This window comes from Gallus gallus, chromosome 4, assembly GCF_016699485.2.
Source record: "Gallus gallus isolate bGalGal1 chromosome 4, bGalGal1.mat.broiler.GRCg7b, whole genome shotgun sequence".
In the NCBI taxonomy this organism is placed as follows: domain Eukaryota; kingdom Metazoa; phylum Chordata; class Aves; order Galliformes; family Phasianidae; genus Gallus; species Gallus gallus.
Genome location: NC_052535.1, coordinates 78,149,975 through 78,175,790, shown reverse-complemented (window position 1 = coordinate 78,175,790; position 25,816 = coordinate 78,149,975). Strand labels below are relative to the sequence as shown.

At 37.7% G+C, this 25,816-nt stretch overlaps 1 protein-coding gene across 3 annotated transcripts in view; it reads left to right on the top strand.

Moving 5' to 3' along the window:
- The window catches only part of STX18 (syntaxin 18), a 56,251-nt gene that overhangs the window by 2,811 nt on the left and 27,624 nt on the right, over positions 1-25,816 (top strand). For 2 of the 3 annotated variants that reach the window (NM_001252158.2, XM_015285761.4), the window contains exon 2: positions 23,794-23,861. In NM_001252158.2, the coding sequence (NP_001239087.2) occupies positions 23,794-23,861 (68 nt within the window). Of the gene's footprint in view, positions 1-19,359; positions 20,568-23,793; positions 23,862-25,816 lie in introns of those variants that run through there. The other variant, XM_046940196.1, reaches the window with a different exon arrangement.

Genomic DNA, 25,816 nt, shown 5'->3' with positions numbered 1-25,816 from the left:
AGAATTTCACAATGTGCTTGATTCTAACCATAAATTATTACTTTTTTTTGTTGTTGTTTTGCTAGGGAGATTATCTGCTTTTTTAACATTCTTGCAAATAGCTGAAAAATTAAGTGCTACAACTTAAATTCTTCAAAAGCAATACCAGACGACTCCGAAAGCATGTCCTTGAGAAGGGAAAATTTGAAAGGTTAATTGTTTCTGAGCCCTTAAATGCAGAATTTCAGAATGATTGAATGTCTGTGATTGAAGCTGTTGAACGCATAAAGAATGCCAGATTCATGGAGCTACAACATCTGTTCTTTATATAACTTCTTTCTCTGTATTCTACAGAATGATCAATTTATTTATTTATTTATTCAGTTAGTTAGTTAGTTAGTTGGTATAATAGGCCCACATTCACATCAAGAATACGTTTGGTTGCTCTGTTTCATCCTTTGTAATGAGATGGAAAAGTCCCCACATTCGAGTTAGTGGTTTCAGAACACAGGGAATTACATTTGAGTTTTTAAAATACCAAGAAATATTCAAAATACTCAAAACAGAGGAGAAAAATATGGTGTGTACTAGCCTGAGAGCAACTCATGCACAGACAGCCCCAGCTATAGCACTGTTTAATTTGCCTTTACATGTGAAAAAGGAGACAGTCAAGTGAAAATTAGGTCTACTTTGTTCTCTTGCCAGGGAAACCAGAATGTCAATATTAGCACTCAGACTTTTTTCAGTTATACAAACATCTTTAATAATCCAACAATATTGTATTTTTCAAGACCACCTGCCAATTTCCAGTTAATTACTGTATAAAGTATTCCCTTTTTTTTTTCTTGTTGAAAATGTCAGTTTAAAAATAAAATAACCTGCTTACTGTATTAGCTTGTTTAATGGGGTAGGACGTGCGTTTGCCAGGTCTAGAATAGCCCTGAATGAGACATAATCTCCAAAACCTCTGTATCTGAGAACTAATGTTAAAGTGTGTGGCAGAACACAACTGGTGAGTCAGTCTGCATGGCCATGAGTGAATTGCTCCACATGTAGCTGAGTGGCTGACTCTAATAGCACTGGGAGGGGAAGAGCCAAAACGGTTAAAGCTGAACACTTTAATTTCTTCTGTTTTATACTGAAGCAGACTGAAAAACTCCAACCTGCTTTATTCAGGTTAGTTTATACGATCATTCTGGCTCTAACCACTACGTAAGAATAACTCCCATGAGAGAATATTTGGATGCCAGGGAAATATATATTGCTTACGGTACAGCCAATTACAGCCCTTATTAGAAATTAATGACTGTGCCAAATTTTGAACAGCAAGTGATATTTCAGCTCACTTTTTAGCTCTTAATGAGAGGTAAATTCTAATAAATTGGGCCCACAGCTGAGGTCATTGGAACTCGTGCTGACGTCTCCCTCATACCGTGCTGAACGCTCAGTTCTGCCCTCTGGGTTCACTGGGGGCTCCATGTTGTACTCATTTGCATGCACCTGGGATTCCCTTTCCGATTTTCTAGGCAGAAAACAGAATTCTAAATTATACTTTTTCAAATGGGAAGGTACAGTGTACTGCACTGTATTATTTCAGATTTATCTCTTCCTCTCTGCAAATTGTTTTTTGCCTCTCATTTCCTTCATCCTTGTTGGAAAGCAGCTCAGCCTAAGAGGTGGAAGGCAAAGTTGATAATTTAAATTAGGAGGGTAGAAACTTAAAAAGCGGGTTAAGGGAACAGCAGGGAAAGGATTTTAGAAAGATTTTTGGAGAGGAATGAAATGCTAGCCTTTTTTAATGCAGTGGGATTAAAAGCCAAATCACTAACGTTCCCCATGTGATGCTTCTGGTTTTAGTAAAACTGCCATCAGTAACAGTGGTGAGGATATAGGTTGGCCCTGGGGGAGGAGCTGTGAACTTTTGTTTTGGGAAGATCTGAAATGTCTGTACAAATGTCTGTTGTCCTCCCTTCCCTTTGTTTACTTTTCAGCACATTCTGAACTCCATGGGAATTATTTCTGAACATAGGCTGAGCAGCTGGTTTGAAAGCTGGCTTGGGAAACAGCTTCCCTAGCTGCCCACTGAGGTTGTTTTGGTTATCTGGGCATCACGTGGTGCTGCAGAGTCCTCCAGGGCTGCAGTGTGGGTTTGAGGGCAGAGGGTCCCCTCTCCTTGTCCTTTCCTCACCTCCTTCCAGGGCCCACTTGGCTGTGGGAAGTTATTTCCTGGCTTACAGTTGTCGGAGGAATTATTCATTGTAGGTGGTTACTATAAACTCTTTGCAGCCTATGGTCTTCTATTAAGTTGGCCTCTGCTGTGAGCTGTTGTTACCTTGCTGAAAAACAAGGATAGACCTAATGGAAGATTGTTGTACACATGGAATTGGAAGAAACCTGAAGTTTAATACATGTGGCTTCCTTCCTACCTCAAATACAGGGTACATTCGTGTGACTGGGCAGGGTGACAGGTGCTCTGGGATGGGAAAAGCCAGAATGATACAGTGGGATGATGACAGAGTGAGCAGGCTGAGCAGGAGGAAAGCAGGCTGGGACAGGTGGGAGAAGGGACAGTCACCTCTGAGAGGATAGCAACAGGGATGCAAACAGAGGAATGAAAAACAGAAACTGATGCCAAGGATATTGGAATATAACTAAATTAGGTTAGAAAAAGCAAGAAAGGAAAAAGGAAGAAGAAACAGCAAGAATGGAACTTGCAGTTTTGCATCAACTTACTGTCTCTTTGAGTTCTTTATCAAAAAACTGTCTTGAAGAAAGAACAAGTCGCTATTTTCACTATTTATGTACATTGAAATTGCTAGAAACTTTTATCTCTTTATATATTTTAAACCTAGAATCTTGTTTATGACAGAAATGAACTTACATATAAGCAAACAAATTGTACCAGAGTGATTTGCTAGTGATGCTAGTGAGGCCAAAATAGAATTCATCTCTCTGGAATTAAGTGACTTTCAGGTTTTGATTCTCTCCACTTTCAAAACAGGACAGATCTGGGGGATTGTAGCCCAGAGAAGAACGTAGAATCATAGAATTGTTTGAGTTGGAAGAGACCTTTAAAGGTCATGTAGTCCAACTCCCCTGCAATGAACACGGACACCTACAGCTCCATCAGGCAGCTCAGAGCCTGGTCCATACTTATATGTGACTTTTCACAACATCCTGCATTTGTTTTCTCTGGGCATACTGTATGCTTGTAAAGTTGCATAGTGAGGGATACCTCTTTTATCTTTGACTGTTGAAGGGCACTAATTCTGTTAACTTCAAAAAAAAAAAACCTGGAATTGGATTAAGCAGCTTCCTCCTCTATGATGATTAGCAAACAATTTCAGAGCCATCCTAGATAGTAACTGCTTTGAGCTCTCAGATGTGTTAAGTAGTAATAAATGAGGGAGATGACTTAGGATACCATGCTTCACATTGGTGAAATCAACAAAAAATAAGTTTAAACTCTCTTAGGGAATGGATATTTCAAAGTTTAGAGTTTGCAGCTGCAAGCAAATTAATAACTAATCATTGCCTTCACCGAGGTGTACCAAGATCTTGTGTTTTTTTGGCTAGTATTGGTTAATGAGATTATTTACTGCTATAATGTTGAGCTGATTCCTTGTGATTGTTTTTAATGGTGAAGGAGTCAAGTTTTTGTGTTCCACCATAGACAAAAGGGTATAATTATCAGTTAAATATTATGAAATTACATGCTCTGTCTTTGAAATGTCAGGCCACTATACTTGAGTATTTATCAAGCTAGCAAATATTAAACCCTGGTGTGACAGCTTCAGTGAAAGCAATTAAAGGGTGAAAACTGGAGATGCGAACTGTTGGCTGCAGTTTTGGGGAAAATGTTCTTTAATGTCAAAAATATTTCATTGTAGTGTAACTGTTTAGGATTTTAAAATTATGAATACTTTATTGGAAACATAAACTTCCTGGCTTCAGAGTGGCATGGCAGAGCTTTTTGTCTGCCAAAAATGACCATTTCTAGCAACTGGGTGCCAGCCTTGAGGCGTGTGCTTGTCTTTATCCTTACACTGACTCAAACCCTTGTCACTGAAGACAGTGAGAGCAATAGAAAGGTGGATGTACTGCATCTGCTGAAATGTAAAAATATTCCATTTCTGTAGGTGTTGTCCGGCATGTGAGACAAACAAATCCCATATGAAGTTAAACGTGTTCAGGTTGGATAGAAGGAAGAATTTCTTCTTAGAGTGGTGAGGCATCGGTACAGGCTGCCCAAGGAGGTTGGTGGGCTCGCTGTGCCTGGAGGCATTCAAGCAAAGGGTATTGTATTACTTAGCTACATGGTTTAGAGGGCAGTATTGGTGGTAGGTGGATGGTTGGACCAGATGATCTTACAGGTCTTTTCTGACCTTAATGATTCTGTGGTTCTGTGAATGTAATCCAAATCCATTCCCATCTTCGCTTTTCCACTTTCAATAGACTGCTAGCCTGACACTTCCAGGGGTGTGTGTGTGTGTGTGTGTATTTGTTGTTGTTATTGACTTTTAAACTTTTAATGTGGACTTAAATATTCATTCAGAATCCGTAAAGATGAATTTCGGTAGTACAAGGTGAACTTGAGCAGAGGTTCTGTGGGGGCAATGAAGGACTCCTCAGTGTTTTGTTGGTCTGAGGCTGAAAATAAGAGGAAGGACCTGTTCTGGGACTTGTTAAAAATGAAATCTCACTACATATAGAAATCAAGTAAAGGTAGTGAGTAGTAGTCTAAATAGATTTTTATGATATGGTCATTTAATTATTATTTTAATAGAAAAGCCTTATTCGAGGGGGAAAAAAGTGAAGTCCATATGTGCATTTGGCACATATGGAATGTAGCAGTTTATTTTAATTGAGAAGATTGGAAATAACCTTGCTGCTGAACATCTGGGGCATTTCTGGAATAAAACACTGGAGGCCTAGTGTGAAGAAGAGGAGCTTTGAAGAAAGCCCTGTCTGTGTGACAGCCCAGAGAGCTGTGTGTATCCTGAAGCCAGTAGTGCCAAGAGAAGAGGAAAGTGGGTTCCAGCAGCAGGAAGAAGGGAGTTTGTCAGTAATTCGTCAGGAAAAGCATATTCTGGATGGTTGTCTTCTGGGAAGTGTGGTATCATCTGCTATTTTTTGAGATTGACATGAGTAAAATACAGACACAATTGCACTGGATTTTTTTCTCCCTTGCCTATTTTCAGGTGGTTTGGATGTTCTTACAGCGTAAAACAATTTCAATTTGCTGGGCTTTTTGGTATTTCTCTTTCTGAAAAGAAAACTGTAATTTTTTTTTTAAGAGTTTTTGGCCCCTATCTCCTTTAATTCCATTTATCTCCTTTAATTCAATTTCAGCCTTTTTTTCCTTCTTTTTCCCCCCTTTTTCAGGAAAGAGCACAACACATACAGACAACAACAAAAAATTGCTTAGTCTTAGAACACTTCTATACATAAGGCATCCTGTACGTGAGATCTGTCTTCATAACTAGTTCACTCGTATTAAAAATAAATGATGGTAGCAAACAGACACGTGAAAGACAAACATAACGGCGATGAAAACCATTTAATGATAAGTGGAGAAACAAATATTTCTTGAAAATAAAACCATGTCTAAAGCCTCTAGTGCTGACTTTTGGAAACATTACCATGTAGCAGTATTAGCAATACTGTGTGTCCTGTACAGTAGATTTTGTTTAAAATTGCTTGGGAACTGGAGCTTTCAATTGTGAGCTTGGAATGTCCTGCAGATAATTAAGTTGTGGTCAGGCTTTAGAAAAATAAAAAGTTCTCGAACTATGATTTTACAAACATGCTACAATAACATTTCTTTATATTTAACAGTTTCTTATAGAAAGCTGATACTCTCATGAGGCATTCACTAAAGGTAAAACATCAAGAAAGAAAAAATATTGAATTAAAACTTCACTTAGGATGTTGACAGTTGGCTTGTAATATTAAACAGATGTGCATGTTCTTGGGATATTCTTCATTTAGAACTTTGTTTCATACCCATTTTCAAGTGACAGCTACAAATTTTTGATTAATTTAAAATTCCCCTTTCTTCAATTGTCTTTGATAGATATAATTTTCTTTCGGTCAGTTCAGCTGGACTGTGATGCATACTGCAGTTTCTGTTGTGTTGCCCAAGGAGAGAGCTCCTTTATCTAGGCTTAGATTGCAGGAGAGTTCATTCAACTCTGGTTTTTAAGAAAGTAAATTACACAAATGGGAAAGATGCTTTGGCCAGACGTTACCCTTGCATGTGTGAGCAGGGCACTTGCTGGTACTGGTCGTGGGTATCATAGGACATAATTGGGTTGGCTCGTAGTAAATGCTGCACTTGAGATGACACCAAAGTTACTGTCTGTGGATTTTACAGAAAACCAAAACTGAGATACAGTGCTGGAGAAAGTGTGTTCTCATGTGATTCAGCTGCCCTTTGATTTAGTCGCTCCTGCACCGTGTGAAGTCAAGTGCAAGTATTATAAAATCCAAACAGTACTCAGCAAGTAATGCAGGAGTTAATACAGAGGAGTGGCTCAGGAATTCCTTTTTACATGTGGGACATTGCTTCTTTCCAAAGCAAAGAATTGGATACTGGGTTTCCCAAATCTCAGGCTACTTCTCCTCCGGTGACCTATGACTCTGATCAGTCTGACCTTAAACTGTGAAAATGTATGAATGTTCTGTCTTTATTTTTTAATAATAAATGAAATTACAGGAAACAACGTGGTTAAGTTTTTCTAAACTAAAATAGCTGTGTTAGACTTCACAGGCTGCTTCATGCAGTTATCTACCAATTGTGTTGCTTACTGCAAAGCAAATGAGCTCTTATTCACGATGATTTTTTTTTTCTGACTGCTTCCCCACAAATTTCAGAGGGTATGTGAATGTACAAAGATGGTTAAATGTGGTTTTGTTTATTTGTGTGTTTTCATTAAAAATGAAGAATGCATTAACCCAAGTGAGATATTAATTGGTGAAATTATACTGCAGCCTGCATACCGACTTAGGAGCTGAATGTCTCCTTTCCTTGTTCTGTACATTTTCCAATCTCTTTAATACAGAATGATAACATGTCACAAAGTGAGTGAGACTAGGTTATTGTAAGAATATACTTCATTTCAATTAATGATGTTATTTCCAATTTGAGAGGTCCTTAGTTCATTATTGAATCTATTGTAGCATAGATGAGAAATGCCTACAAGAACTCAGATACGCCTTATTCAACAATATAAAATGCAGTAGAGATGCCTATAGACAATAAGGAAAAATGCATCTGAGGGGGAATCACAATGTGAAAGAAAGGAAAAACGAAAAAAATCCAGGAGTTAATCAGTTTGTCTAAAATGTGACCATGTTCTATATATATTTTTCTCTGTGGCATATAGAAAACACAGTGCTGTGGTCTGGCTGTGGCTTCACCATTTTACCATACAGTGCATCACAATTTATTGTCCCTGTCCTGAAATTTACAGTAGTTCTAGGAGTGGTTTGTGGGTTCCCTCAGTACACTTGAAATACATGGTGTAATTTTATTTAGCAGGGAAAATTAAGGCATGTACATTTTTCCAGAAGAAGCTTTTTTTGCTTGGAGTGAATGACAAGAAGCCCTTCCTATAGGGCTCTTAAAATAAGAATCTGTTGAATTATGCACTGTGTAAATTCTATTCTGAATATTATTCCTATTTTAAGGAAATACATTCAGATGCATCCACTGGAGGTATGGGAAGAAAGATGATCCAAATACTACATGAATTTTACCTTTTGAGATGCACTCATTTGCATACTTGTCTTTGACACTAACAAGAATCAAAAGTTTACTTCGAAGATTGTTTCTTGATTTGCTTCTTAGTGATTGTTGCTGATGGGGCTATTGGTGATATAAGGGCTATTACTTCCAAAAAAGCTGCTGCCAAAGCAGGTGTGCTGAGAGCTGTTCTTATGTTATGGAGCATCTTTCCTCTGGGGCTCTCGTGGTTGGGTCTGGCATCAGGATATGTCCCTTATGTGGAAGGCTTTGAAATAAAATGAATAAAATGTTCATCATGGAAATGATATGAAATAGCACACCTGCTGACAGAGGGAGATTGCTTTAGCATATATGTTGTGTAAGTGATGGTACTGAGAATAATATCAATTCTTTGGAAGAACAGCACTGTGGGTGTGTGATCCTGCAAAGGTGTGTGTGACCGTGGATGTTCCCAGTGTGATGTTACAATATAAATTTGTTTTTTACATTAGTAACAAATGATACTTTCTTACTAGAATTTTAAAAGCAAGAAGATTGTTGTAATGTAAATAAACTGAAACTCAACATTTTGAATAGTGAACTTGTTTGCTTATTTTTATTATGCTAAACGTTTCCTCTGTCTTTTGAGGCTCTGAACTGAATGACTGTATTGCCTTCTAATTGCATGTTGTGTGTTCTGCTTTAAATTGCTGTTACAGTAGCTCCCAGAGCCCCTAACTGGGAGCAGAGCTATGTATCCTTTGCAGAGCTTTTGAACTTTTAACTAAGCAAGGCGTTTGGAGAGGTAGGGGTAGATGTGGGATGAAAACCTGCTTGAATCGAAATATGTTGGAAATATGTTGCAGAGTTGTGGTCAATTTAATTGAAGGGAAGATTTGGGGAAAAAAAAAATTCTTAAGAGTTTAATGCTTATAAGATAATACTGAAAGAGAAGTCTTCTGAAGTGCTTTTAGACCTTTTCAGTCAGGTACACACTGATTTTTTTTGTTTGTAACAAGTGAACTGAATTCACTGGAGCTATTCATGCCTTATTGAATTGGTTTCTAAGGGTGTTCTCAGAAACTTCTGACCAATGGGAAGGAGTTGTCAGTAAGAACGTTTCTAATTTGCGTTACTTATTCCTGCTTTAAAGACGTCCTTTACTCTAAAAAAATAAATAAGTATATGAATATTTATACATAACAATTCTTGGGTAGAACGTGCAGTTTTTTGAGAAAGTTCAGTTCTGGAGATATGTAAGAGTTGTAGCAATTAACCTACATGCACATTTATAATTCTAGAAAATGGACGGCGTATTACATTCAAAGACTGGATCTGATAGACTCAAATTGCTTAAAACATCAGTTATTGAAGATGTCCCCCTGGGACTTTGAGAAACCATTTAGCAGATGAAAGTACATTTTGAAAAGTTTGACCTTACAGGCAATCATAAAATGAATCAAAACAGTTCTTTCCTCCCCTGAAATGTACAGAGCCCATCTGTATCTAATCCAGTAATTACAGACTGAGTTCAATTACCTTTTCAAACTTGGAGCAGACTGGAGACTCGGCAGTGAACAAACATAGGGTTTTGTCTAGACCTCAATTGACCACAGTCTAAAACTTGAATTTATATCTCATTTTATTTCTAGCTTCGCTTGATAGTTTTTAAAAGATTTATTTTGCTGTCTAGTTGCTAGATCAGTATTATTTATTTATTTATCTAACTTCTTGACCTAGTGTTTATGGCTGCATTTTTATCCCAGGGAACTTTATAAAATTAGTCCTAAGAGTTTACTGGGTAGATCATTTAAAATGCAACGAAAACTGGGCTAACCATCTCCTGAGTCTTTAACGTTGCTTCAGTGAGATTATGAAAGAATCTGAACAGCTTTTCAGAATTTAAATATATTGAGTGAGCTCAGAGTATAATGTCCAGATTAAAGACACAAATGCAGCTTTGTTGTTTTTTGTTCTCTAAGAAAATTGAATCCTATTTCTACCAGGCTATGATCGTGCCAGCAATTGGCACTGACTAGAAACAATGATGAAAATATGCTTTGGGCTATTTTATTATTTCTGTTAGGTCTCAGTCTCTCAATTCAGCTAGTGCTAAAGAATACATACACAGTTGTACCAGCTCATGTTGGTTATCCTTCTGATTGCCAAGTCAGAGGTCAGGCATCTCGATACTGCCCCACAAGCCGTGCAGCCCACCCTGTAGCATACTTGTCATTGAGAAGTGCTCTGCTGAGCTTGCTGACTTGTGTGAGGACATTGCCAATGTGGTGGTGTGATTCCTTATGTGATTGTGTTATACATACAGCCTTTGCTTGGAGAGCAGTCTTTGTGATGAAGATGTGTGTAGTTTGCAGAGGAAGTTGTTGAGCTGTGGAGAAGTCAACCACAGCTGAACTTTTTGCTATGTGTTTGCTTTGTCTCTTGTAGCTATTTAGAGGCAGCAATAAGAACAATAAATGCAGTGTCTTTAACTTCCTGTTGGGCTGTGCTTTTGCTGGGATGGCATTTCTTGGCAAGTGAAGGCCAACTGATACATTTAGGTTAACTTAATGATTAGTTTAACTTAATGATTCTTAATCAATATCTTGTAGCAGTTGCCATTAATTTTCTAGGGATGCTGTTTGCAATGACTTAAGTTAGCTCTTAGAATAAGCCATAATGTTCCAACAAGCAATAAACTTGATGCAAGAATCTTGTGACATTTAATTGCCTTTCCTTGTAATACTCAAGAAACAACTGATATAATGAAATGTTACATAAAACCTAAGAGATAGCATGTTATGAATCTATTTTGTCTCTATGTTTTATTAGCATGGGAAAGGTACTCTGGTGGTGCTGGTTGTTGTTTTTGTAAGATACCATCTTTCATCCAGGAAACAACTGTATTCTGATAAGGTAATATTGTAAATGTAAAGCAAAATTTTAAATAGCAAATTTCTGTCTTGTCTCCCTACTTGTGCATTCGGTTATTCTTGTTTGGTTGGTTTTGTTTTCTCCCTCAGTAGATGCATACTGTCAAAACACTACCAGCCATGTGAAGTAGTTCGTTCCTGTGAGTTAAAGGCTTTGTAGGGATAGACATAAGACTTTTGTAATCCAGTAGTGTTGCTGTCAGCACGTAGGTGAGCTATCTAGGAGGCAGGAGTGGGCTGTGGTATCATCAGGTGCCTTACTAGCTCATGTATGGCCTTGCAAAGTTCACATCATCTGGTCTTTTCCTTTCCCATGACCTTACAGCACAAACTTTCATACACCTGTGTAAGCAGGGAGTTTGGCTAAGTCTCTGACTTGATTCTCTTCTATGGATTGAGGGGAAAGTGGGGGGGAGGGGGGGCAGAAGCAGTATCTGCCATGTTAGCGTGGGTTGGGGTGGTGCATATTCATGTGTCATGTTACATGGCTACTCAGCTTGCCCCAGTCACTTCCAAGGTGACAAAGAGAAGTGGTTTTGCAAGAGCAGGCATCAGCTTGGGCCCTAAACGCGTGTAGTTTTAATGTGTTACTGTCAGTGCTGCCAAGGGGTATTGCTAGATAAAGAGATTTATGAACACTTCTGAGGTGCTGGTAAGAAGAACGTGTTAGCGAGTTCAGAGTCGCTGGGTGTTGTGTGCAGCTGGGAGAATTCAAAGCCTTTCCTGGAGGGTGCACATGTGTGAAGGGCTGGGGTCTGGGGCAGTTAAGAGCCTGTCATTTACTCCTCTGTGCAGGACACGAGGAAGTTACTTTGCCAGGAAAAGTCCCATACGTTCTTTGTTTGAGACACAGAGAGAGCTTTGAAGGGAGCTCTTGTTAAAATATTGGCAGTGTGTCATTTGCATCACCTTTGTTTTCTTGAATATAAAAGTTAAAGCTGCTCTGAGTAACGTTTCAGTTTCTGGCTGTGAGTTAAAAGCCAGCTGCCAGTTTTGCTCAAATGAGGTTCTGCAGGGGGATGTACGGGTGCAAGTGCTGGGAGAAAACCAGTAATGCTGCAGCTTATGGTCTGATCAGATTGATGGCTGGGTATTGAATGCACCTATATGTTTTGGTAGAGAACAGCATAATTTTATGTATTGATAAAAAAAAAAAAAAATCAATTTTTAAATTATGGGTAATAGCGCTGTATTTTTAATCAAGTAACATCCTAGGGGTTTGTTGGTTTTCAGATAGCCAACCTACACTGTGAATAACCCCATGTAAAGGGGTCCTGATGACTTCAAAATTGTTCCTGTGGCTTATGAAGCTGCTGTATTTATACAGACTTCCATCTTTTAAGCTGCTTATTTTTTTCTTTCTTCGGTTATATATCAGTTTGTTGTGTAATAGATGAGACAATATCTATGTTTATGGAGTTCAACGTTCTAGTTGTAAATAAGGCTGAAATGATTTTTCATATAGTTTGATAATTTCCCATTGATATGATTGAGATAGACTTATAATGTGGATAATAGAACAGCTAGAACAGTTTTTCATAGCATGTATAGATACAAGAGAAGTGATCTGTTAGGTTGCATTTCTTATGAAGAAGGTTTGTTATACTGTCTGTTTTCACACCTTTTGTTAGATTTATGTGGCAGATCTGGGTGTTCCCACAGGAAACAATTTCAATCTATTTCATTGTGGAAAAAAATTCTGGGTTTTGGGCAAGGATTTGTTGCCTTGGTGAAATATACCTGTGTGAACCTGGCCAGTACTCTTCGGTACTTCTACTTACTTAATTATCAATATTTAAAGATTTTAACCTTAAGATTCTTTATCATTATTTTTCCACAGTTGCACTCCTTATCATTTTATTCAGCTTCATAGATACTCTTACCCTATTGCAAACAGTCAGTTGGCATTTGTAACATACAATACGCAATCATTTTAGCAATGCTGACATATAAAAGTGGTTTCAATTTGTGTTTATTTTCCTTTTTTGCCATTCCCAAACTTGTTATATCAAAAGCCTCAAAAACTTTTATGCTATGTTCACGTCAGTCTTGCAGTGTCGTAACAGTTTCTCACAATTGCCTTTATCATTTAACTACAGCTTCTCACATCTAAAAGTCTTTAACTTTTATCTTACTGTTTGATGTGCATTTAGTGAAAACTAAAATACACAGATGTCTGAATGCCTTATTCAGATTGGTTAAGTATGACTAAGTTGTAAGAAGGAGCCCATCAAGTAAAATCTTACGACTGCATACAAAGCAGAATTAAAGCAAACAAAAAAACCCACCAAAAACACAAAAAAACCAACGCAACAAAACGGAATATTAACTTTCACTTGCAATAGTAGTTTTCTGATTTTCATTAAATAGGTTGTTTTACTCTATTTGGTATAAACTCAAGCTAAATTTCTGTGGTTACAGGGGGTATAAATCACGAGCTTACTTGTAAGGGGGATTGTTTATTCAGAGCAGGGCTGACAGTCTCTCCTTAAGAGAAGCTATTACTTAATTTTATTTTCCTGAGTATAAATTCTTAAAAAAATAATTGTAATGATACCCCCAAAGGTATCATAAACATATATAAATAATTATAGTCTGAAATTATTAAAATTACAGGAAATGGACATTTAAGAAATCTTAAGATTCATAGCTGAGAGGGGGGAGAAAAGGTATCTTTGCTTCACAACTAAAATTCGTGTCAGGAGTTCCCACTTTTAAGTGATTAAAAAAATATAGTCGTTGGAATTGTCAGCATTACTCACATGTGAACGAATAGCATTGATTTCCCTTTGAATTACAGCTAGAGCTTGCTGCTCCTTAATTCTGACAGCACTTTGTTGGGAAAAATTTCTACGTGACCATCTGCTTTAAGTTTTCCTGGTAGAAATTAGTCTCCCCCATCCTTCCACCCCCTTTTCTCCACAGGCCAAAGCAGTTGGTGAATCCTAGGTAGATCAAAACTGATAGGAAGAGCATTTTGTGGTGATGAAATGAAGGGTTCTGGAGATGGTTTGTCATGCCACGTTTAGTGGTACCTCGCTCAGCTGGTGGGTGGCTCTGGTAGCTGTGTTTGACAGTGGTGTTGCCTACAGGAAATTTTGCTCAGATGTTGCTGCTGGGCTTTGACTGACTCAGGTAGGAGACAGTCGGGTGGGCCCAAAGGAAGCTGCATCCGTTCTCAGTGCTGCTTCAGGCCAGCTTGAGCTTGGCTTCAGCTTCTGGCCCATGCTGTGGGGTTGAAAAGCTGCCATGGTTTGTCTTACTTGCTGTTTCATAAGACAATTCTGTAAAGAAATAAGTAAATAATGGTGTGGCTGGAGGGAACAAGGTACTATTAGCAGATGTGTTCAGAAGTAGCTACTTTGCAGCTATTTATTTGCTGTTGTGCCTGATTATGCCTTCTGTAGGTAAACAATAATGATATTCTCTGTGCAGCCCAGATGCTTGGCCCATTCCTTGTTGTGTTTTCAGTGGGAAGAAACTGATCGATTGACACAAGCACTAAAGCAACCACTGACGTGGTCTTTCATTAGTGTAATAAAAACAAAGGTATTGAAATCTAATGAAAGGATTTTTGTATACTCGACAGAATTGTGCTAATGCTGAAAATCCATGAATAACCCTTGAACGTGGAAACAAAATGGAGCTTGTCCATTTGAATGATACTTGATAGAGTTAGGAATTTGAGGCCCGGTGAGCACTGTGTCAGTTTGTACAGCGTTGGTGTATAGGTGTGTTGGTGTAGACTGCAAATACACAGAGAACACAGAATGTAAAGTGAAGATGCTTTGAAAGCAGAGCAGGGGACCCACTGTGGGAAGTTCCCATTTTGGCCACGGCTTCAACGGGGAGAGGAGTCTGCCCAGCTGGTGCCACATTGCCCGCCTGCTTGTGTGCTCTGCAATGACTTCTGCTGAACTTTGGTCCCAGAGTTAACTCATGCACATGTAACTCCCTGCAAATTGTGCTGCAAAATCCTGGACCCTGGGTTTCAGAAGGCTACTCAGATAGAGTAACCTTTCATTACTGCATGTGCATTAGAGACTGGAAATCTTCTTACATCGTGAAATATATTTAAACAAGAATACATAACGCTGCATGAGTTTAGCCTGTGAGAACAGGGATGAGAAAAATCTCTCATGCAGACACAAAGCTGAGTGCAGTCACTGCGGTGCTGTAAGTGGAGTGCTTTGAACAGCGATGGTAAAGGCCAATTATTGCAAATATGTATTTTGACCAATTTACTTTTATCTCTCAACCAAAACATTCCCCACAATTGTTGTGGAATTTATATTTTAGTCAATGAGGTTTTGGATGATTGTGTAAAAAAATATAAATGTTCAAGAAAGTTATGATTAGAGTTGGACTATAAACAAGAAAGAGGGAAATAGTTTAAGTAAAATCAGATGTTCCTTTTTTTTTTTTATTGAAGGTATTTATTGCCTCAGAGAGAGTAAATGAAGACTAGTTAAATAAAAACATCTAGCATGACTGTACATTCTAAAGTCTACTGTTAATTTTTTCTCAGGGTCACCTCATGTTCCTGTTGACCCTCTGCAGATCTTCAGAGTATTTGGATGCACTTCTGTCCAAGTGGGTGTCAAACCTGCGTACTCCCACAAGATGAGAGAAAACAGTGACAAACCGAGCACAGACATCCTTATCTAAGTTCTACATGTATTGCAGTTCTCCAGTTAAGAATTAAAACCTAGCTTTTAAGTCATTATCTATAAAATAAGACTTCTCCTGTATTTACAGATCCCTGGAGTAAAATGATTGTAACACTTCGTTAGAGCACCTAATATGCATTATCATAATTTCAGTCATTTTAAAAAAAGTAATTTAAAAGCTTCAGAACAATTTTTCTTTTCAGTTGGAATCTGATGTAGGTACTGTGCAGATTGCTAAACAACGCAGCAACCTCACCCCATAATAACAGCCCAGCAAAACCAGTGATAACACTGGGTGCTTTCAGTCTCTATGGTATTTGATGGGAAACTGGAGCTTTCATCCTCTTAGCTTCTAATTTTACTTGACTCTTACTAGAAAAATTCATAACAACAAACAGTCTGTCCATCTTTTACTTGACCAAATCTTACATCCCCTGTAAATGGACTATGCTTTAAGGAAAGCATGGGAAGGCACGATTTGACGCTTTTAGACTGAGAGCAAGTTATTTATTACCAAATTTTCTACTTGTAATAAACAGTGAATTAAAACCTTAAAATGATTAAGTGCACACCCAGGGCGTAATTAGAGGATGAGCATTCAGGGTGAGAACTGACAGTAGCAAAAATCATTGTGAGCGAATTGTTGAACCTTAGGCAGGACGTTTAAATGTATCCTAAGGAAAGCGGGTATTACGAAACGAAAAAGATTTTCCTTAAAAGTGAGCTTTTTTTTCCCCCTTTACTGTGCAAGGCAGTGCTTTTTCACGCTGCCGTTTTTGCCAAGTTGCTACTAAGCAAACCGAAGCGTTTTCTGCCACAGACCAGATGCTGCAAAACAGGCTTTGCCTTGTACTGCTACGTGGAGGCCTCTTAATCAGTTTCTTAATGATCTGAATACTGTCTCTTGTATTCTGCAAGTAGATTTTATCTTTGAATATCCCACAGTGGATGATACATTTTACTTCAGTTTTACCATCCTTCACCCCTGTTGAAAAACTGTTATTTTTAATTATAGAAATACTGATCATATTACACGTTTGATCTTCCTAAGTTTTTTTTGTTGTTGTTTATTTTTTTAAATATATTTACCTTTGAAGGATTAACATGACTTGGTCTTCATTTTAATGGCTTTTAATTGTCTCAGTTGGATTTTCAATGGCTTTACCCTGTGTACCATACTTTTTTAATACGACTCATGCCCATTCTTGGTTATGTTTGTTACTGGGTTGTGTACGAAAGACTACTAATAAAATGCAGTTACAATTTTCCCCTGCCCGTGTCTGCTGCTGTAACATATATGCTGATGGAAAGCAGGAACTGAACCAGGGCCCAATTTCCATGAGATTAGAGGTAGCCAGGCTGACTGTCTCCTTTCCCCTGCCCCATTGCAGCGTATGGCCACCCTTATGTTGTTTAGATATTAGTTGCTCTTTTGGGTTTCAGGTTACAGGAGCAATTGATCTGCGTGACCTAGTTTAGAAACTATAACGTTGGCAGTGGAAACCTAAACCAAATGTATACCCTCCAGAGACAAATCTTCAGAAAACGTTGGCGATTTTGGGGGCAGTGCGGGATCCTGTGCTGTGCATGCCGGTGGGACAGCACCACCTAATGGGCTTCCAATGGAAGCAGCAAAAGCTTGGAAATACGAGTCAGCAAAAGCTTCTGAAGAAGTGTTCACGCTACCAGGGAGGTGCTGAAGTTGTGTTTGAACCTTGCTGCATGGCACTGTGGCAGAAAATTGCATCGCTTTGTCACCGAAGTTCGAGTTTCTGAAGGGTAGAATTGGGTTGTATTGAAAAAAGCATCCATACGAGTCATTTCTGTATCAAAGCCTTTCTGATTGGTGTTTCTCAACAGTAATAGTATAGGTAAGAACCCAATTTCTTCAGTTGAAATTGTATTTAATATTAATTGTTTTTCTGTTTCTATTCTTTTGATTGGGTTTCATTCCAGATTTCAGGAATAGTTTGCACCAACCATAGAAAACTTCCTTGTTGTTTTCTAAATGCTTTAGACACTTACACAATTTCTGGTTAGTGTGTGTGTGTATGTACTAAAAGCAAGTTTATGTTTCTCTGCCCATTGCTACATCTCTTACTAGTACTGAGACCGTACTCCATCTCTGCACATCACCTAATGTCTCACAGAAACTCTTAATTTCTTCTGAAATGGACAGTGAGTATATTTGGGTTGACTGTATGTTTAGAACTGAAAACATAATTAAGAGTGTAACTCTTAAATATTTTGCCCTTTGTGGAGGGGACTGCAAAATGTTGTCACCCTTTCGTGAATCTATAAATGAAATCTACTTAAGACATTTGAAGATGAGTACTTTTGAGTATACTGGAAAATTAAATGTGAAACTTCTGTGGTGGTAGTGGGATTTTTTTGGTTGGTTGTTTTGGTGCTTAAGGAGGTCCTTCCCTCAGCTGTGCTTTTCAGTGCTGCCAAGTCGAACACTAAGCTCAGAGTCTCTAACAACTTCTGCAGGGTCTTTCTGTTGTGTTTTAGTTTTAGGTATTTTTAAAGTGTTCTTTAACAAATACGTCTCGTAAAAATTCAGCATAGAAACATAGTACAAAGTGTAACAGTTTTATATGGTCCCAAATAACTCTGTATTGTTCTGATGGCAGAGCAAATGGGCTAAAGCGCTGTTTGTTCAATGGAAATGACTATTCAGCGCTGTCGGCTTCCTCTACAATATGTCACGGGAACCTACTCCAATCATTTTAATCGTAAACAATGCTGCAGCTTCTTGCAGTGGGTTAAACGTATGCAAATTGGAACCTACTGTTTCATGAGTGATCAATTCTTTGTTGTGAGTGGCAAGAAATGGTGTACGTATTGCTAAGATACTGCAGGAAACATACCCAGAGTCTTTGTTCAAAGTATATGCATCTTTCAAAGGTGCTGTGTTTTAGGGAATACTGTCCTGTTTATCTTATTTAGAAATGTAACCTGCTCTAAAATAATAAGAAAAATCTCGAACCAGAAGAGCATCCACCATTTCTAATGAAGGCCTCATGTACAAATAGAGCTGTGCATGCCACCTGTGGTAGCAGATGGCAGCCATTCTCAGCTTCTTTTTGTGCTGAACCTACATTATATACTATAGTTGCCTTTATGTTTTAATAAAAGTTATTTGAAAAACCTACAGTGGCAGCAAAACACAGCTTTGTGTGTTAAAGAGGAATTTACAAGGAAGATAAACTTTGAAATGAAGGTAAAGTCCAAACTGGAATGTAAAGTAAGTTTAAAAAGTTGCATTACAGGCTTTAATGTAAATTTATGGGGTGCTTTTCACTTGCACAATGTTGACACTCGTGTTGCCACCCAGTGGATAATTGCTGCTGCTTCACTGCTGAGAGCCATTGGGGTTTCCGCTGCCAAAGCTATGCTTGGGAGGGATTTAAGTAACACCTGGAGTCTCTGATTTTTGTACACCATCTTATGGGGTCACTGTTGTAAATTTCTTAAGCTGTAACTGAACGTACTTCCCTTCTTGGAAGATGTCTTTTAGGAAATTCCCTACTGGTACTACTCAGCTTCTGCTCTCCCTTGTGATGAAAAAGGTATTTGAGGGCCCAAATGAATGCAACAGATTTATTGTAGTTAATCTTAGACATGATTAGCCTAATTCCCAGAAGATTAATTTAAGAAAAATCATTCCAGTGTTCCGCTGTGTGATGCTGACCCTCAAGGAAGAGCTGGAGTGCAGTGGGAAGGTGGAAGGTCAGTTTTGTCAAAAATAAGACAACCCTCAGTGTTCAGGTGGTGAGTAGCAGCTTGGGAACATGCTGTTAATGCATTACTGTAACTGATGTTGGTGATATTGGGAGGAATTCCTATGATTCCCAGAAAAGTGTCAGTTAAACCTAGCAATTCAGTAATATTCTTCCTCATAAGATAACTTTTCTTTTAATGTAGCGTAAGCGTGCTGCAACTATAAAGGGCATTTCTCTAAGCCCTCCCATCTCTTTGGAGCATCTAAGGAAACTATTCCTTCATTTCAAGGAGAGGTTTATTTCTCTAGTCCAAACTTTCAGAGGGGAAGAAAGCTAATTTCCAAGAACTGTGGTGGAGGCCAGTGCTCAGTTATGTTTGTGCTTTGTCTTCAGGTTGCTTTCATCAATCCTTCTGAAGGCTGTGTAGACCATTGGTACACTTGTTTTCAAAACAGGTGTATACAGCAATAGGAAGTTGCGATTATGATGGATGGGTGAATAGAGCAGGAAAAAAAAATGGCTACACTAAAATGCAAGGGGGATTTAAAATCGTTCCATGTCTACTTGAAGGATTGGTTAGAGAAGATAAAAGGAAAAAAAATTAGCCCAGAGGCAATAAGGAGCAGGGGAGCTTGGGGAGAGAGAGGGAGACTGACTGGCTGGCCAAGAAAGCTGTTGTAGAAGGGAAAGGCTTTGTGAGGATAAAGTAGTCAATTGACAAGTTCACAGTGACTTAACCAGAACTATTAAAAACCTGTGTGGCTAAAGAATATTTCAACTTATAAATAAAAGAAGAACCAGAGAAAAAGTGGATTTTTCATGTATCTCTAGTATAAATTAAGAATAGTTTAGGTGTGGTGTCCAAACTGAGTTAATGAGGAAAAGGCACAGATGAGCAGGGCAAAGAAAGTAACAAGGTAGGTATTGGGAACTGGGGTGTGGAATTGGAAATAAAGTTAATTGTTGTTTTCTTGTTGTTAATAATGGAATTGTTAATAAAGTCAAGCCGTAGCTATCAGATAATATATGGGTTGAGTTCAAACACAGTGCATTTGAGAAATCATGAGTCTGATGGCAGGTTTTTTTAAATGAAAATACGTTGAGTTGGTGATGATCTCATTTGATTAGAGGCTAGCAAATTTAGTGCCTCTAATTAAGTCAGCAGAGGGAAACTGATTACGGCATCAGCAGGGCTTTTATTCTGATTCAGAAGTATTTCAGGCTTCAGAGGAGACTTTAAGTGGGAAAAGATAAATGGGAAGTAAGACACAATGGAGTATGATTTGCTATCATACTAAAATAGAATATGCCCGACCAACCTATTGAGAACTATTGGTGATTGGTAGACAGTTGGGCTGGAAGATCTTGTAGGTCTTTTCTAGACTTGGTGATTCTATGATTCTGTGAACCTGTTGCTTTAAGAAAGTTGTGTTTCCTTTGTTATGAAGATCTGATGTCAGGTGGTAAAGGGTCTGATAAGGTGCTAATGGGAAGTCTACAGAAGACTCACAAAGAAAATATTACCCGAGTAAGATGTGGCTGTAGCAGAAGCAATACTGCCGTACTGAAAGAAGTACTGCACTGAGGGGAGGCTAATAGTTGAATTATTCTGGGTCTGAATTCTAAAAATAATCAAATTCAATAATGTTCTTATTTTTGGGAATGAAGAAGTAAGGCTGTGCTGTTAAAATGTCATGATGAGAGGAAGGAGAGGGAGGAGCGTGCTCTGTTACAGAAAGTGGTGAATGATTCCAAGGTTTGGAGTTGGGAAGAAAAGAAGAAAATCCAGCAGTAGAATATGGAGTTTGAGATCAACCCCCCCAAAAAAATAAAGCAAAATATATGAAAATGGTGGATAGAAAGACATCTCCAGCTGAGTTGCAAAGTACAAACACCAGTGTATGCCCTTCTGGTTATTTGTTTTGGAAGAGGATGGATACAAACTGGAGCAAACAGAAGTACCCTATGAGAAGAAACTAAAAGCTTGGGGTCTTTTGTTCGGGCTTATGGGCGGATAGGACTATTTACAGTAAACTCAGAAGCATGCATGCAGGGAAGAAGGGGTAAGGACTGTTTTGAAACAAGAGCAGATGGATGGAAGGCATTAATTAGGAAACCTGATAATTTGACAGTTCTTATTCTTAGTAAGATCAGTAAGATTCTAACAAGGGCAGTCAGATGGATTAGAAAGATGCTTTATTACCTTTAGACTGGAGTGTAATAACTCTGTGCAGAGTGTGTGGTATGCTTCTGATAACCCCAAACCAAATGCCTGTTGATGACCCTGGAGATATCTTCAAGATTTATATTTGTAGCATAATTGATGTTTTGTGTCTGTAGAAGATTAAGAATCTTAGAATAAGTAAATGGAATTGAGAGTATTTTAGGATAAAATTAACTTTCTCTTTACTTATGCTAGTGAGACTTTTTTTTTTTATTTAAAAAATACTTAATTGTATGTGATTATGACAAATTGAATTCAAAACGGTGCCAGTATTACATGGTAAGAAAAGGCCAAAGAGAAATAGCCTTAGTGCAAGATCACAAGAGATGCTGTTAGAATTTGAGGGAAAGTAGAACAAGAAGTCTCACTTCTGATGCAAATCTTGGGAACTAAGAGCTCGATGTGAGTATGGGCATAATAGTGTCATTCTAAATTCATGAAAATAGCTTTACAAATGAAGGAGAGGCAAAGTGGGGTCAGTGCAATTCAAACACACGATGACAATTTTAGCCTAAATAGAATGCTCTTTGTGACTAGATGAATTAATTACTGTAAGACAGTGTTCTTGCTTGTCATTCTGATTCTTTCTGCTTGTTAATCACTCCTAAATTGTAGCTATTGCAATATTAAGATTTATTACTTATAAAATTTTGCTAATCCCTTTTCTAGTTTAGTCTTTGTTAACGTATTAATGGAAATGTTTTCAAATGTGTCTCATTTTACAGTTCTACTCTTTGTTCTCTGTAGTACTTTCTGCTTATTAAGTATTATTGTTCTACTGAAACACTGTATGGCTATTTTGAAGATTCTGCTTTTATAGTCAAGCGTAGTTTACCTATTAAGCAAAGTCCTATGAAGCAAAATTCGTTACATAATGATGCAGAGAAAGAGATTAAAAAACAAAAGTAAGTTCCAGAAGAAACATCCATCGAATGATTTAAATTGACTATTTGTGTCCAACTGATCCTGAGTGGTGTTCTCAGTATTTCTCTCCTTAACGCTTCTGACAGTGCTAACACACGTTAGAGAACTTGGTATCTGCTGGAGTTACTGACATGTGCTGTGAATGGCTCAAAATTTCACGTGTTATTCATCTCATGGAAAATTTAAAACACAAAAATAGCAAAATTTCCTATCTGTTATCATGAATTGTAGTAAAAAGGAAACAGCAGATGATAACAGGGAAATGTATGCCCCTGTATTGTGCAGGAAAGCACATTTTTTGTTTTAACAGATCTCTGTGGCCTTACCAAGTTTGCTTTTTCCCCTTTTCTCAAAGGCCTGCGGGTCTTGTGAAAAAATAATCGGGGATATTAATCTTCTATTTATGCAAACTATTCTGTGTTCTGTCTCTGTGGTTTTTTGTTTGTTTAATTACAGGGAACATTTGCATGAAAATAGGATTTTAAGACTTGAACAGCTTTTGATGCTTTTTTTTCCCCCAGATACACAGAATAAACCACATTTATTGTATTTGTAAACTAAAACAGCTATTGCATTGTAAAATTCCTTGCATGCTTTTTTTACACAGAATTATTAATGAATATTTGAGAATATGCTGTAGGAAGATTCCCCCAACTCCCTGTCCTGTTGTATTATTGGTAGTTTTTTTCAATCTCCTCACTCCATCATGTCTCTTTCCAGTCCTGTTAAGGTAGCCGTCTCGTTTCTGTGCCTGATGAAAACTCATTTTGTGTAGATCATCTATTCTGTAAGTTGAAGTAGGATCTTATACTAAAAGTTAGTAAAAGTTAGTAAAAGTCATTTCAGAGCTTAGGAGGTTTTTCAGAAGATCTCAGTAATGACTTCTATGAAGAAAATCAAATGGTTTTAGAGCAAAAACAGATCCATGGTGAAGGGAAAATCCAGAAATGGAAAAAGAAATCCAGAAAGAGAATTCTGCTGTGGGTGTATCTCCTGGCAAAAATTCCCAGATGCTACATGCAGTACTTCAGGCACAAACTGGTCACTGCATTGCTGCAGAAATAGAAAGGAGAGGGGCAGCACACTGCTCTTAAAGGAAATTGAGTATTTATATCATTCTTTATCAGTAAAGTGTTTTAAAATTTCTTGTATGATCTAAAATTAATTTATTTTCTGAAATACATGTTGGATTTTGAATTGCCAGTTGATACCATTTTTAATGTTTAGTTATGCTTGGAGTTACGTTTACTGTTTTAATGTTTTATATTGTATTTATGTTTAGCATTTAGTAGTATTTAAAGTTTAGTTTATGCTTTCTGTACACTAGACATGCATTTTTATTACTTCTATCAAAATTCTGCTTTCATACAGCAAACAGAACCTTAGATGATTTGTATGTACTGATTGCTTGAAAAGTGTGAAAATTACATTGTGAAAGAAAATAGATGTTATAGTGCTGATTAAATACAAAGTGAATTTTACTAATTTATGTTTGAAGAGTTTTACTATTTTATGGTTGAAGTACTGAACTTTAAATGTATACAAATATTAATATCTGTAGCTATGAAGTTTAAATATGATTTTTTTATTTTTTATTTTTTTTAAGATTTCCAATATTGGGAAGCTGAAGGATTTTCTTCTTCAACACAGAAAGGATTACATTAATGCATACAGGTAAGCGTATATTGTTTTTTAAATGGTTCTGTGTTTTTTTTTTTTTTTTTTTGGAATACGTTTTATTTTTTATAAAGTATACTACCCAAAATCTATAGGCATAATAACTAAAAAAAAATAAAAAAAATAAAAAAAATAAAATTTGTAGGTTGCTTATTAATTGACTTACTTGTAAGCTCCTTAAGAAGAAGAAAATGGCCGTAGCTAAAATGAAGCTAAGAATTTGAGTAAGAGGCTTTTAGGGTATGTTCTGAAACAGAGGAGACTGGTAGTCTGAGCCTAGCACTTCCAAGGGGCTGCAGAATAAGTTTTTGAAGTGGTTCCTGAGACAGCAGGAGACTAGTTTCAGTTGCCGCAACCCAAGTGCAAAACCTTATATTTGACCTTCTTGAACCACATTAGGTTCCCCTGGACCCACTTTTCAAGCTTGTCCCTTTAGATGACATTCCTTTCTTCTGTTGTATCAACTGGACTCCTCCACTTGTCATTAGCAAATTTGCTGAGGGTGCACTCAGTTGCATTGGTTAGGTTACTGATAGAGATGTTGAAGACCTCCAGTCTCAAGACGGACCCCTAGGAGACGCTAGTTGTGATAAGCCTCCATCTGAACATGGAGCCATTGACTTTAGCTCTCTGTAGCCCTCTGGCTGTGGCCTTCTAACCAATTCTTTATCCTTTGAAACAAGATGATCTGTCTACCCTAGTTATGCAGGGAAAGAGGTGCTCTCCAGGGTTCTGGGATTTCATTTTTTATTTTGAGATTCATGGTTGAAAAACAACAGATCCCAACCAGATGTAAAATAGGTAGAATACAGAATGTGTGCCTAATTAATGCATCCTAACTGGGGTGAATTACAGAGCTGGGAAATACCCTTTAGAAAGAAGCCAATGAATTTCTAAGAAGTGAAGTTTCCAGATTGCAGGGTGCAGCCATTTTAAAGAAAATGTCAGCAACCTATTCTTGAAATGACAAAAGTAGATCATTGTGGCAGTGACCTTCCTTGAGAGGGGAAAAAAAAGCTTCAGGCTGCTAAATATTATTTTTTACAGCCATCTGAGAAGAAAGCTATGCATGTTGTTTTGCTTTGGTTCATTATTTTTGTATATCCGAATGCAACCGTGTGAGTAAACTTTCCCTTTTGAAGATTCTTCTGTAAACCTCACCATTTTCAGTGTTGTATTTCTCCATTCCATCAGCATAGCAGCAATACTGCATGGCTTAAGTCAGCCCTGTCTGCATTCTGATTCTGCTGCAGCCCTGTCTGTAACAAAACTGTTGCAGCAATCCAGGTTGAGAAAGCACAGTTTAAAGGCATCTATCTGTTGAAGACACAGAGTCCCATGTTGATTTAATGCCCATCCAAAAGGCTTCATAGACAGAAAATAGGAACATTAACTGGACAGATATTCATTCCACATATAAAAGAAGTGGGAACAGCTGAGCCCTTTGCTATTCCTTAGGCTCTGTCTGTATTTTAAGTGCAGTCTTTCTGAGATAGAACTCCTTCTTAAGCCTTGAAAGAGTCAGCAACAGTAATGGCAATGCTGTATGGTCAGTGGTATCAAAAGGTGTCCTTGGGACTCTTCTGGCACCTTACCTGAGATTTTGAAAACAGTTTATTGCTATTGCAAAAATGAAACCTCAGAAATGAGGATTTTGAAGTACTTTAGAAATGTAAGGCAATGAGAGCTATTCATAGTATTAGTGAAAATGAATTCTCTGAGGAAGGCATATGAGAAACTGCTTTTCCAAGCAGCAAGCAAAAGTAGAGTATATGTGTGTGTTATGTCTGGCTCTCTGCTTTTCAGTTCCTTTTGGAATAGGTAATGAATAACACTAGGTGGAGCTACCAACTGAATACTCAAATAACTTCTTGTGTGAAAACTTCATGTGAATGTAAAAGCTGAGAAATATTTCTGCAAATAATGGCAGAAAGAACAAACTGTCAGTGGAT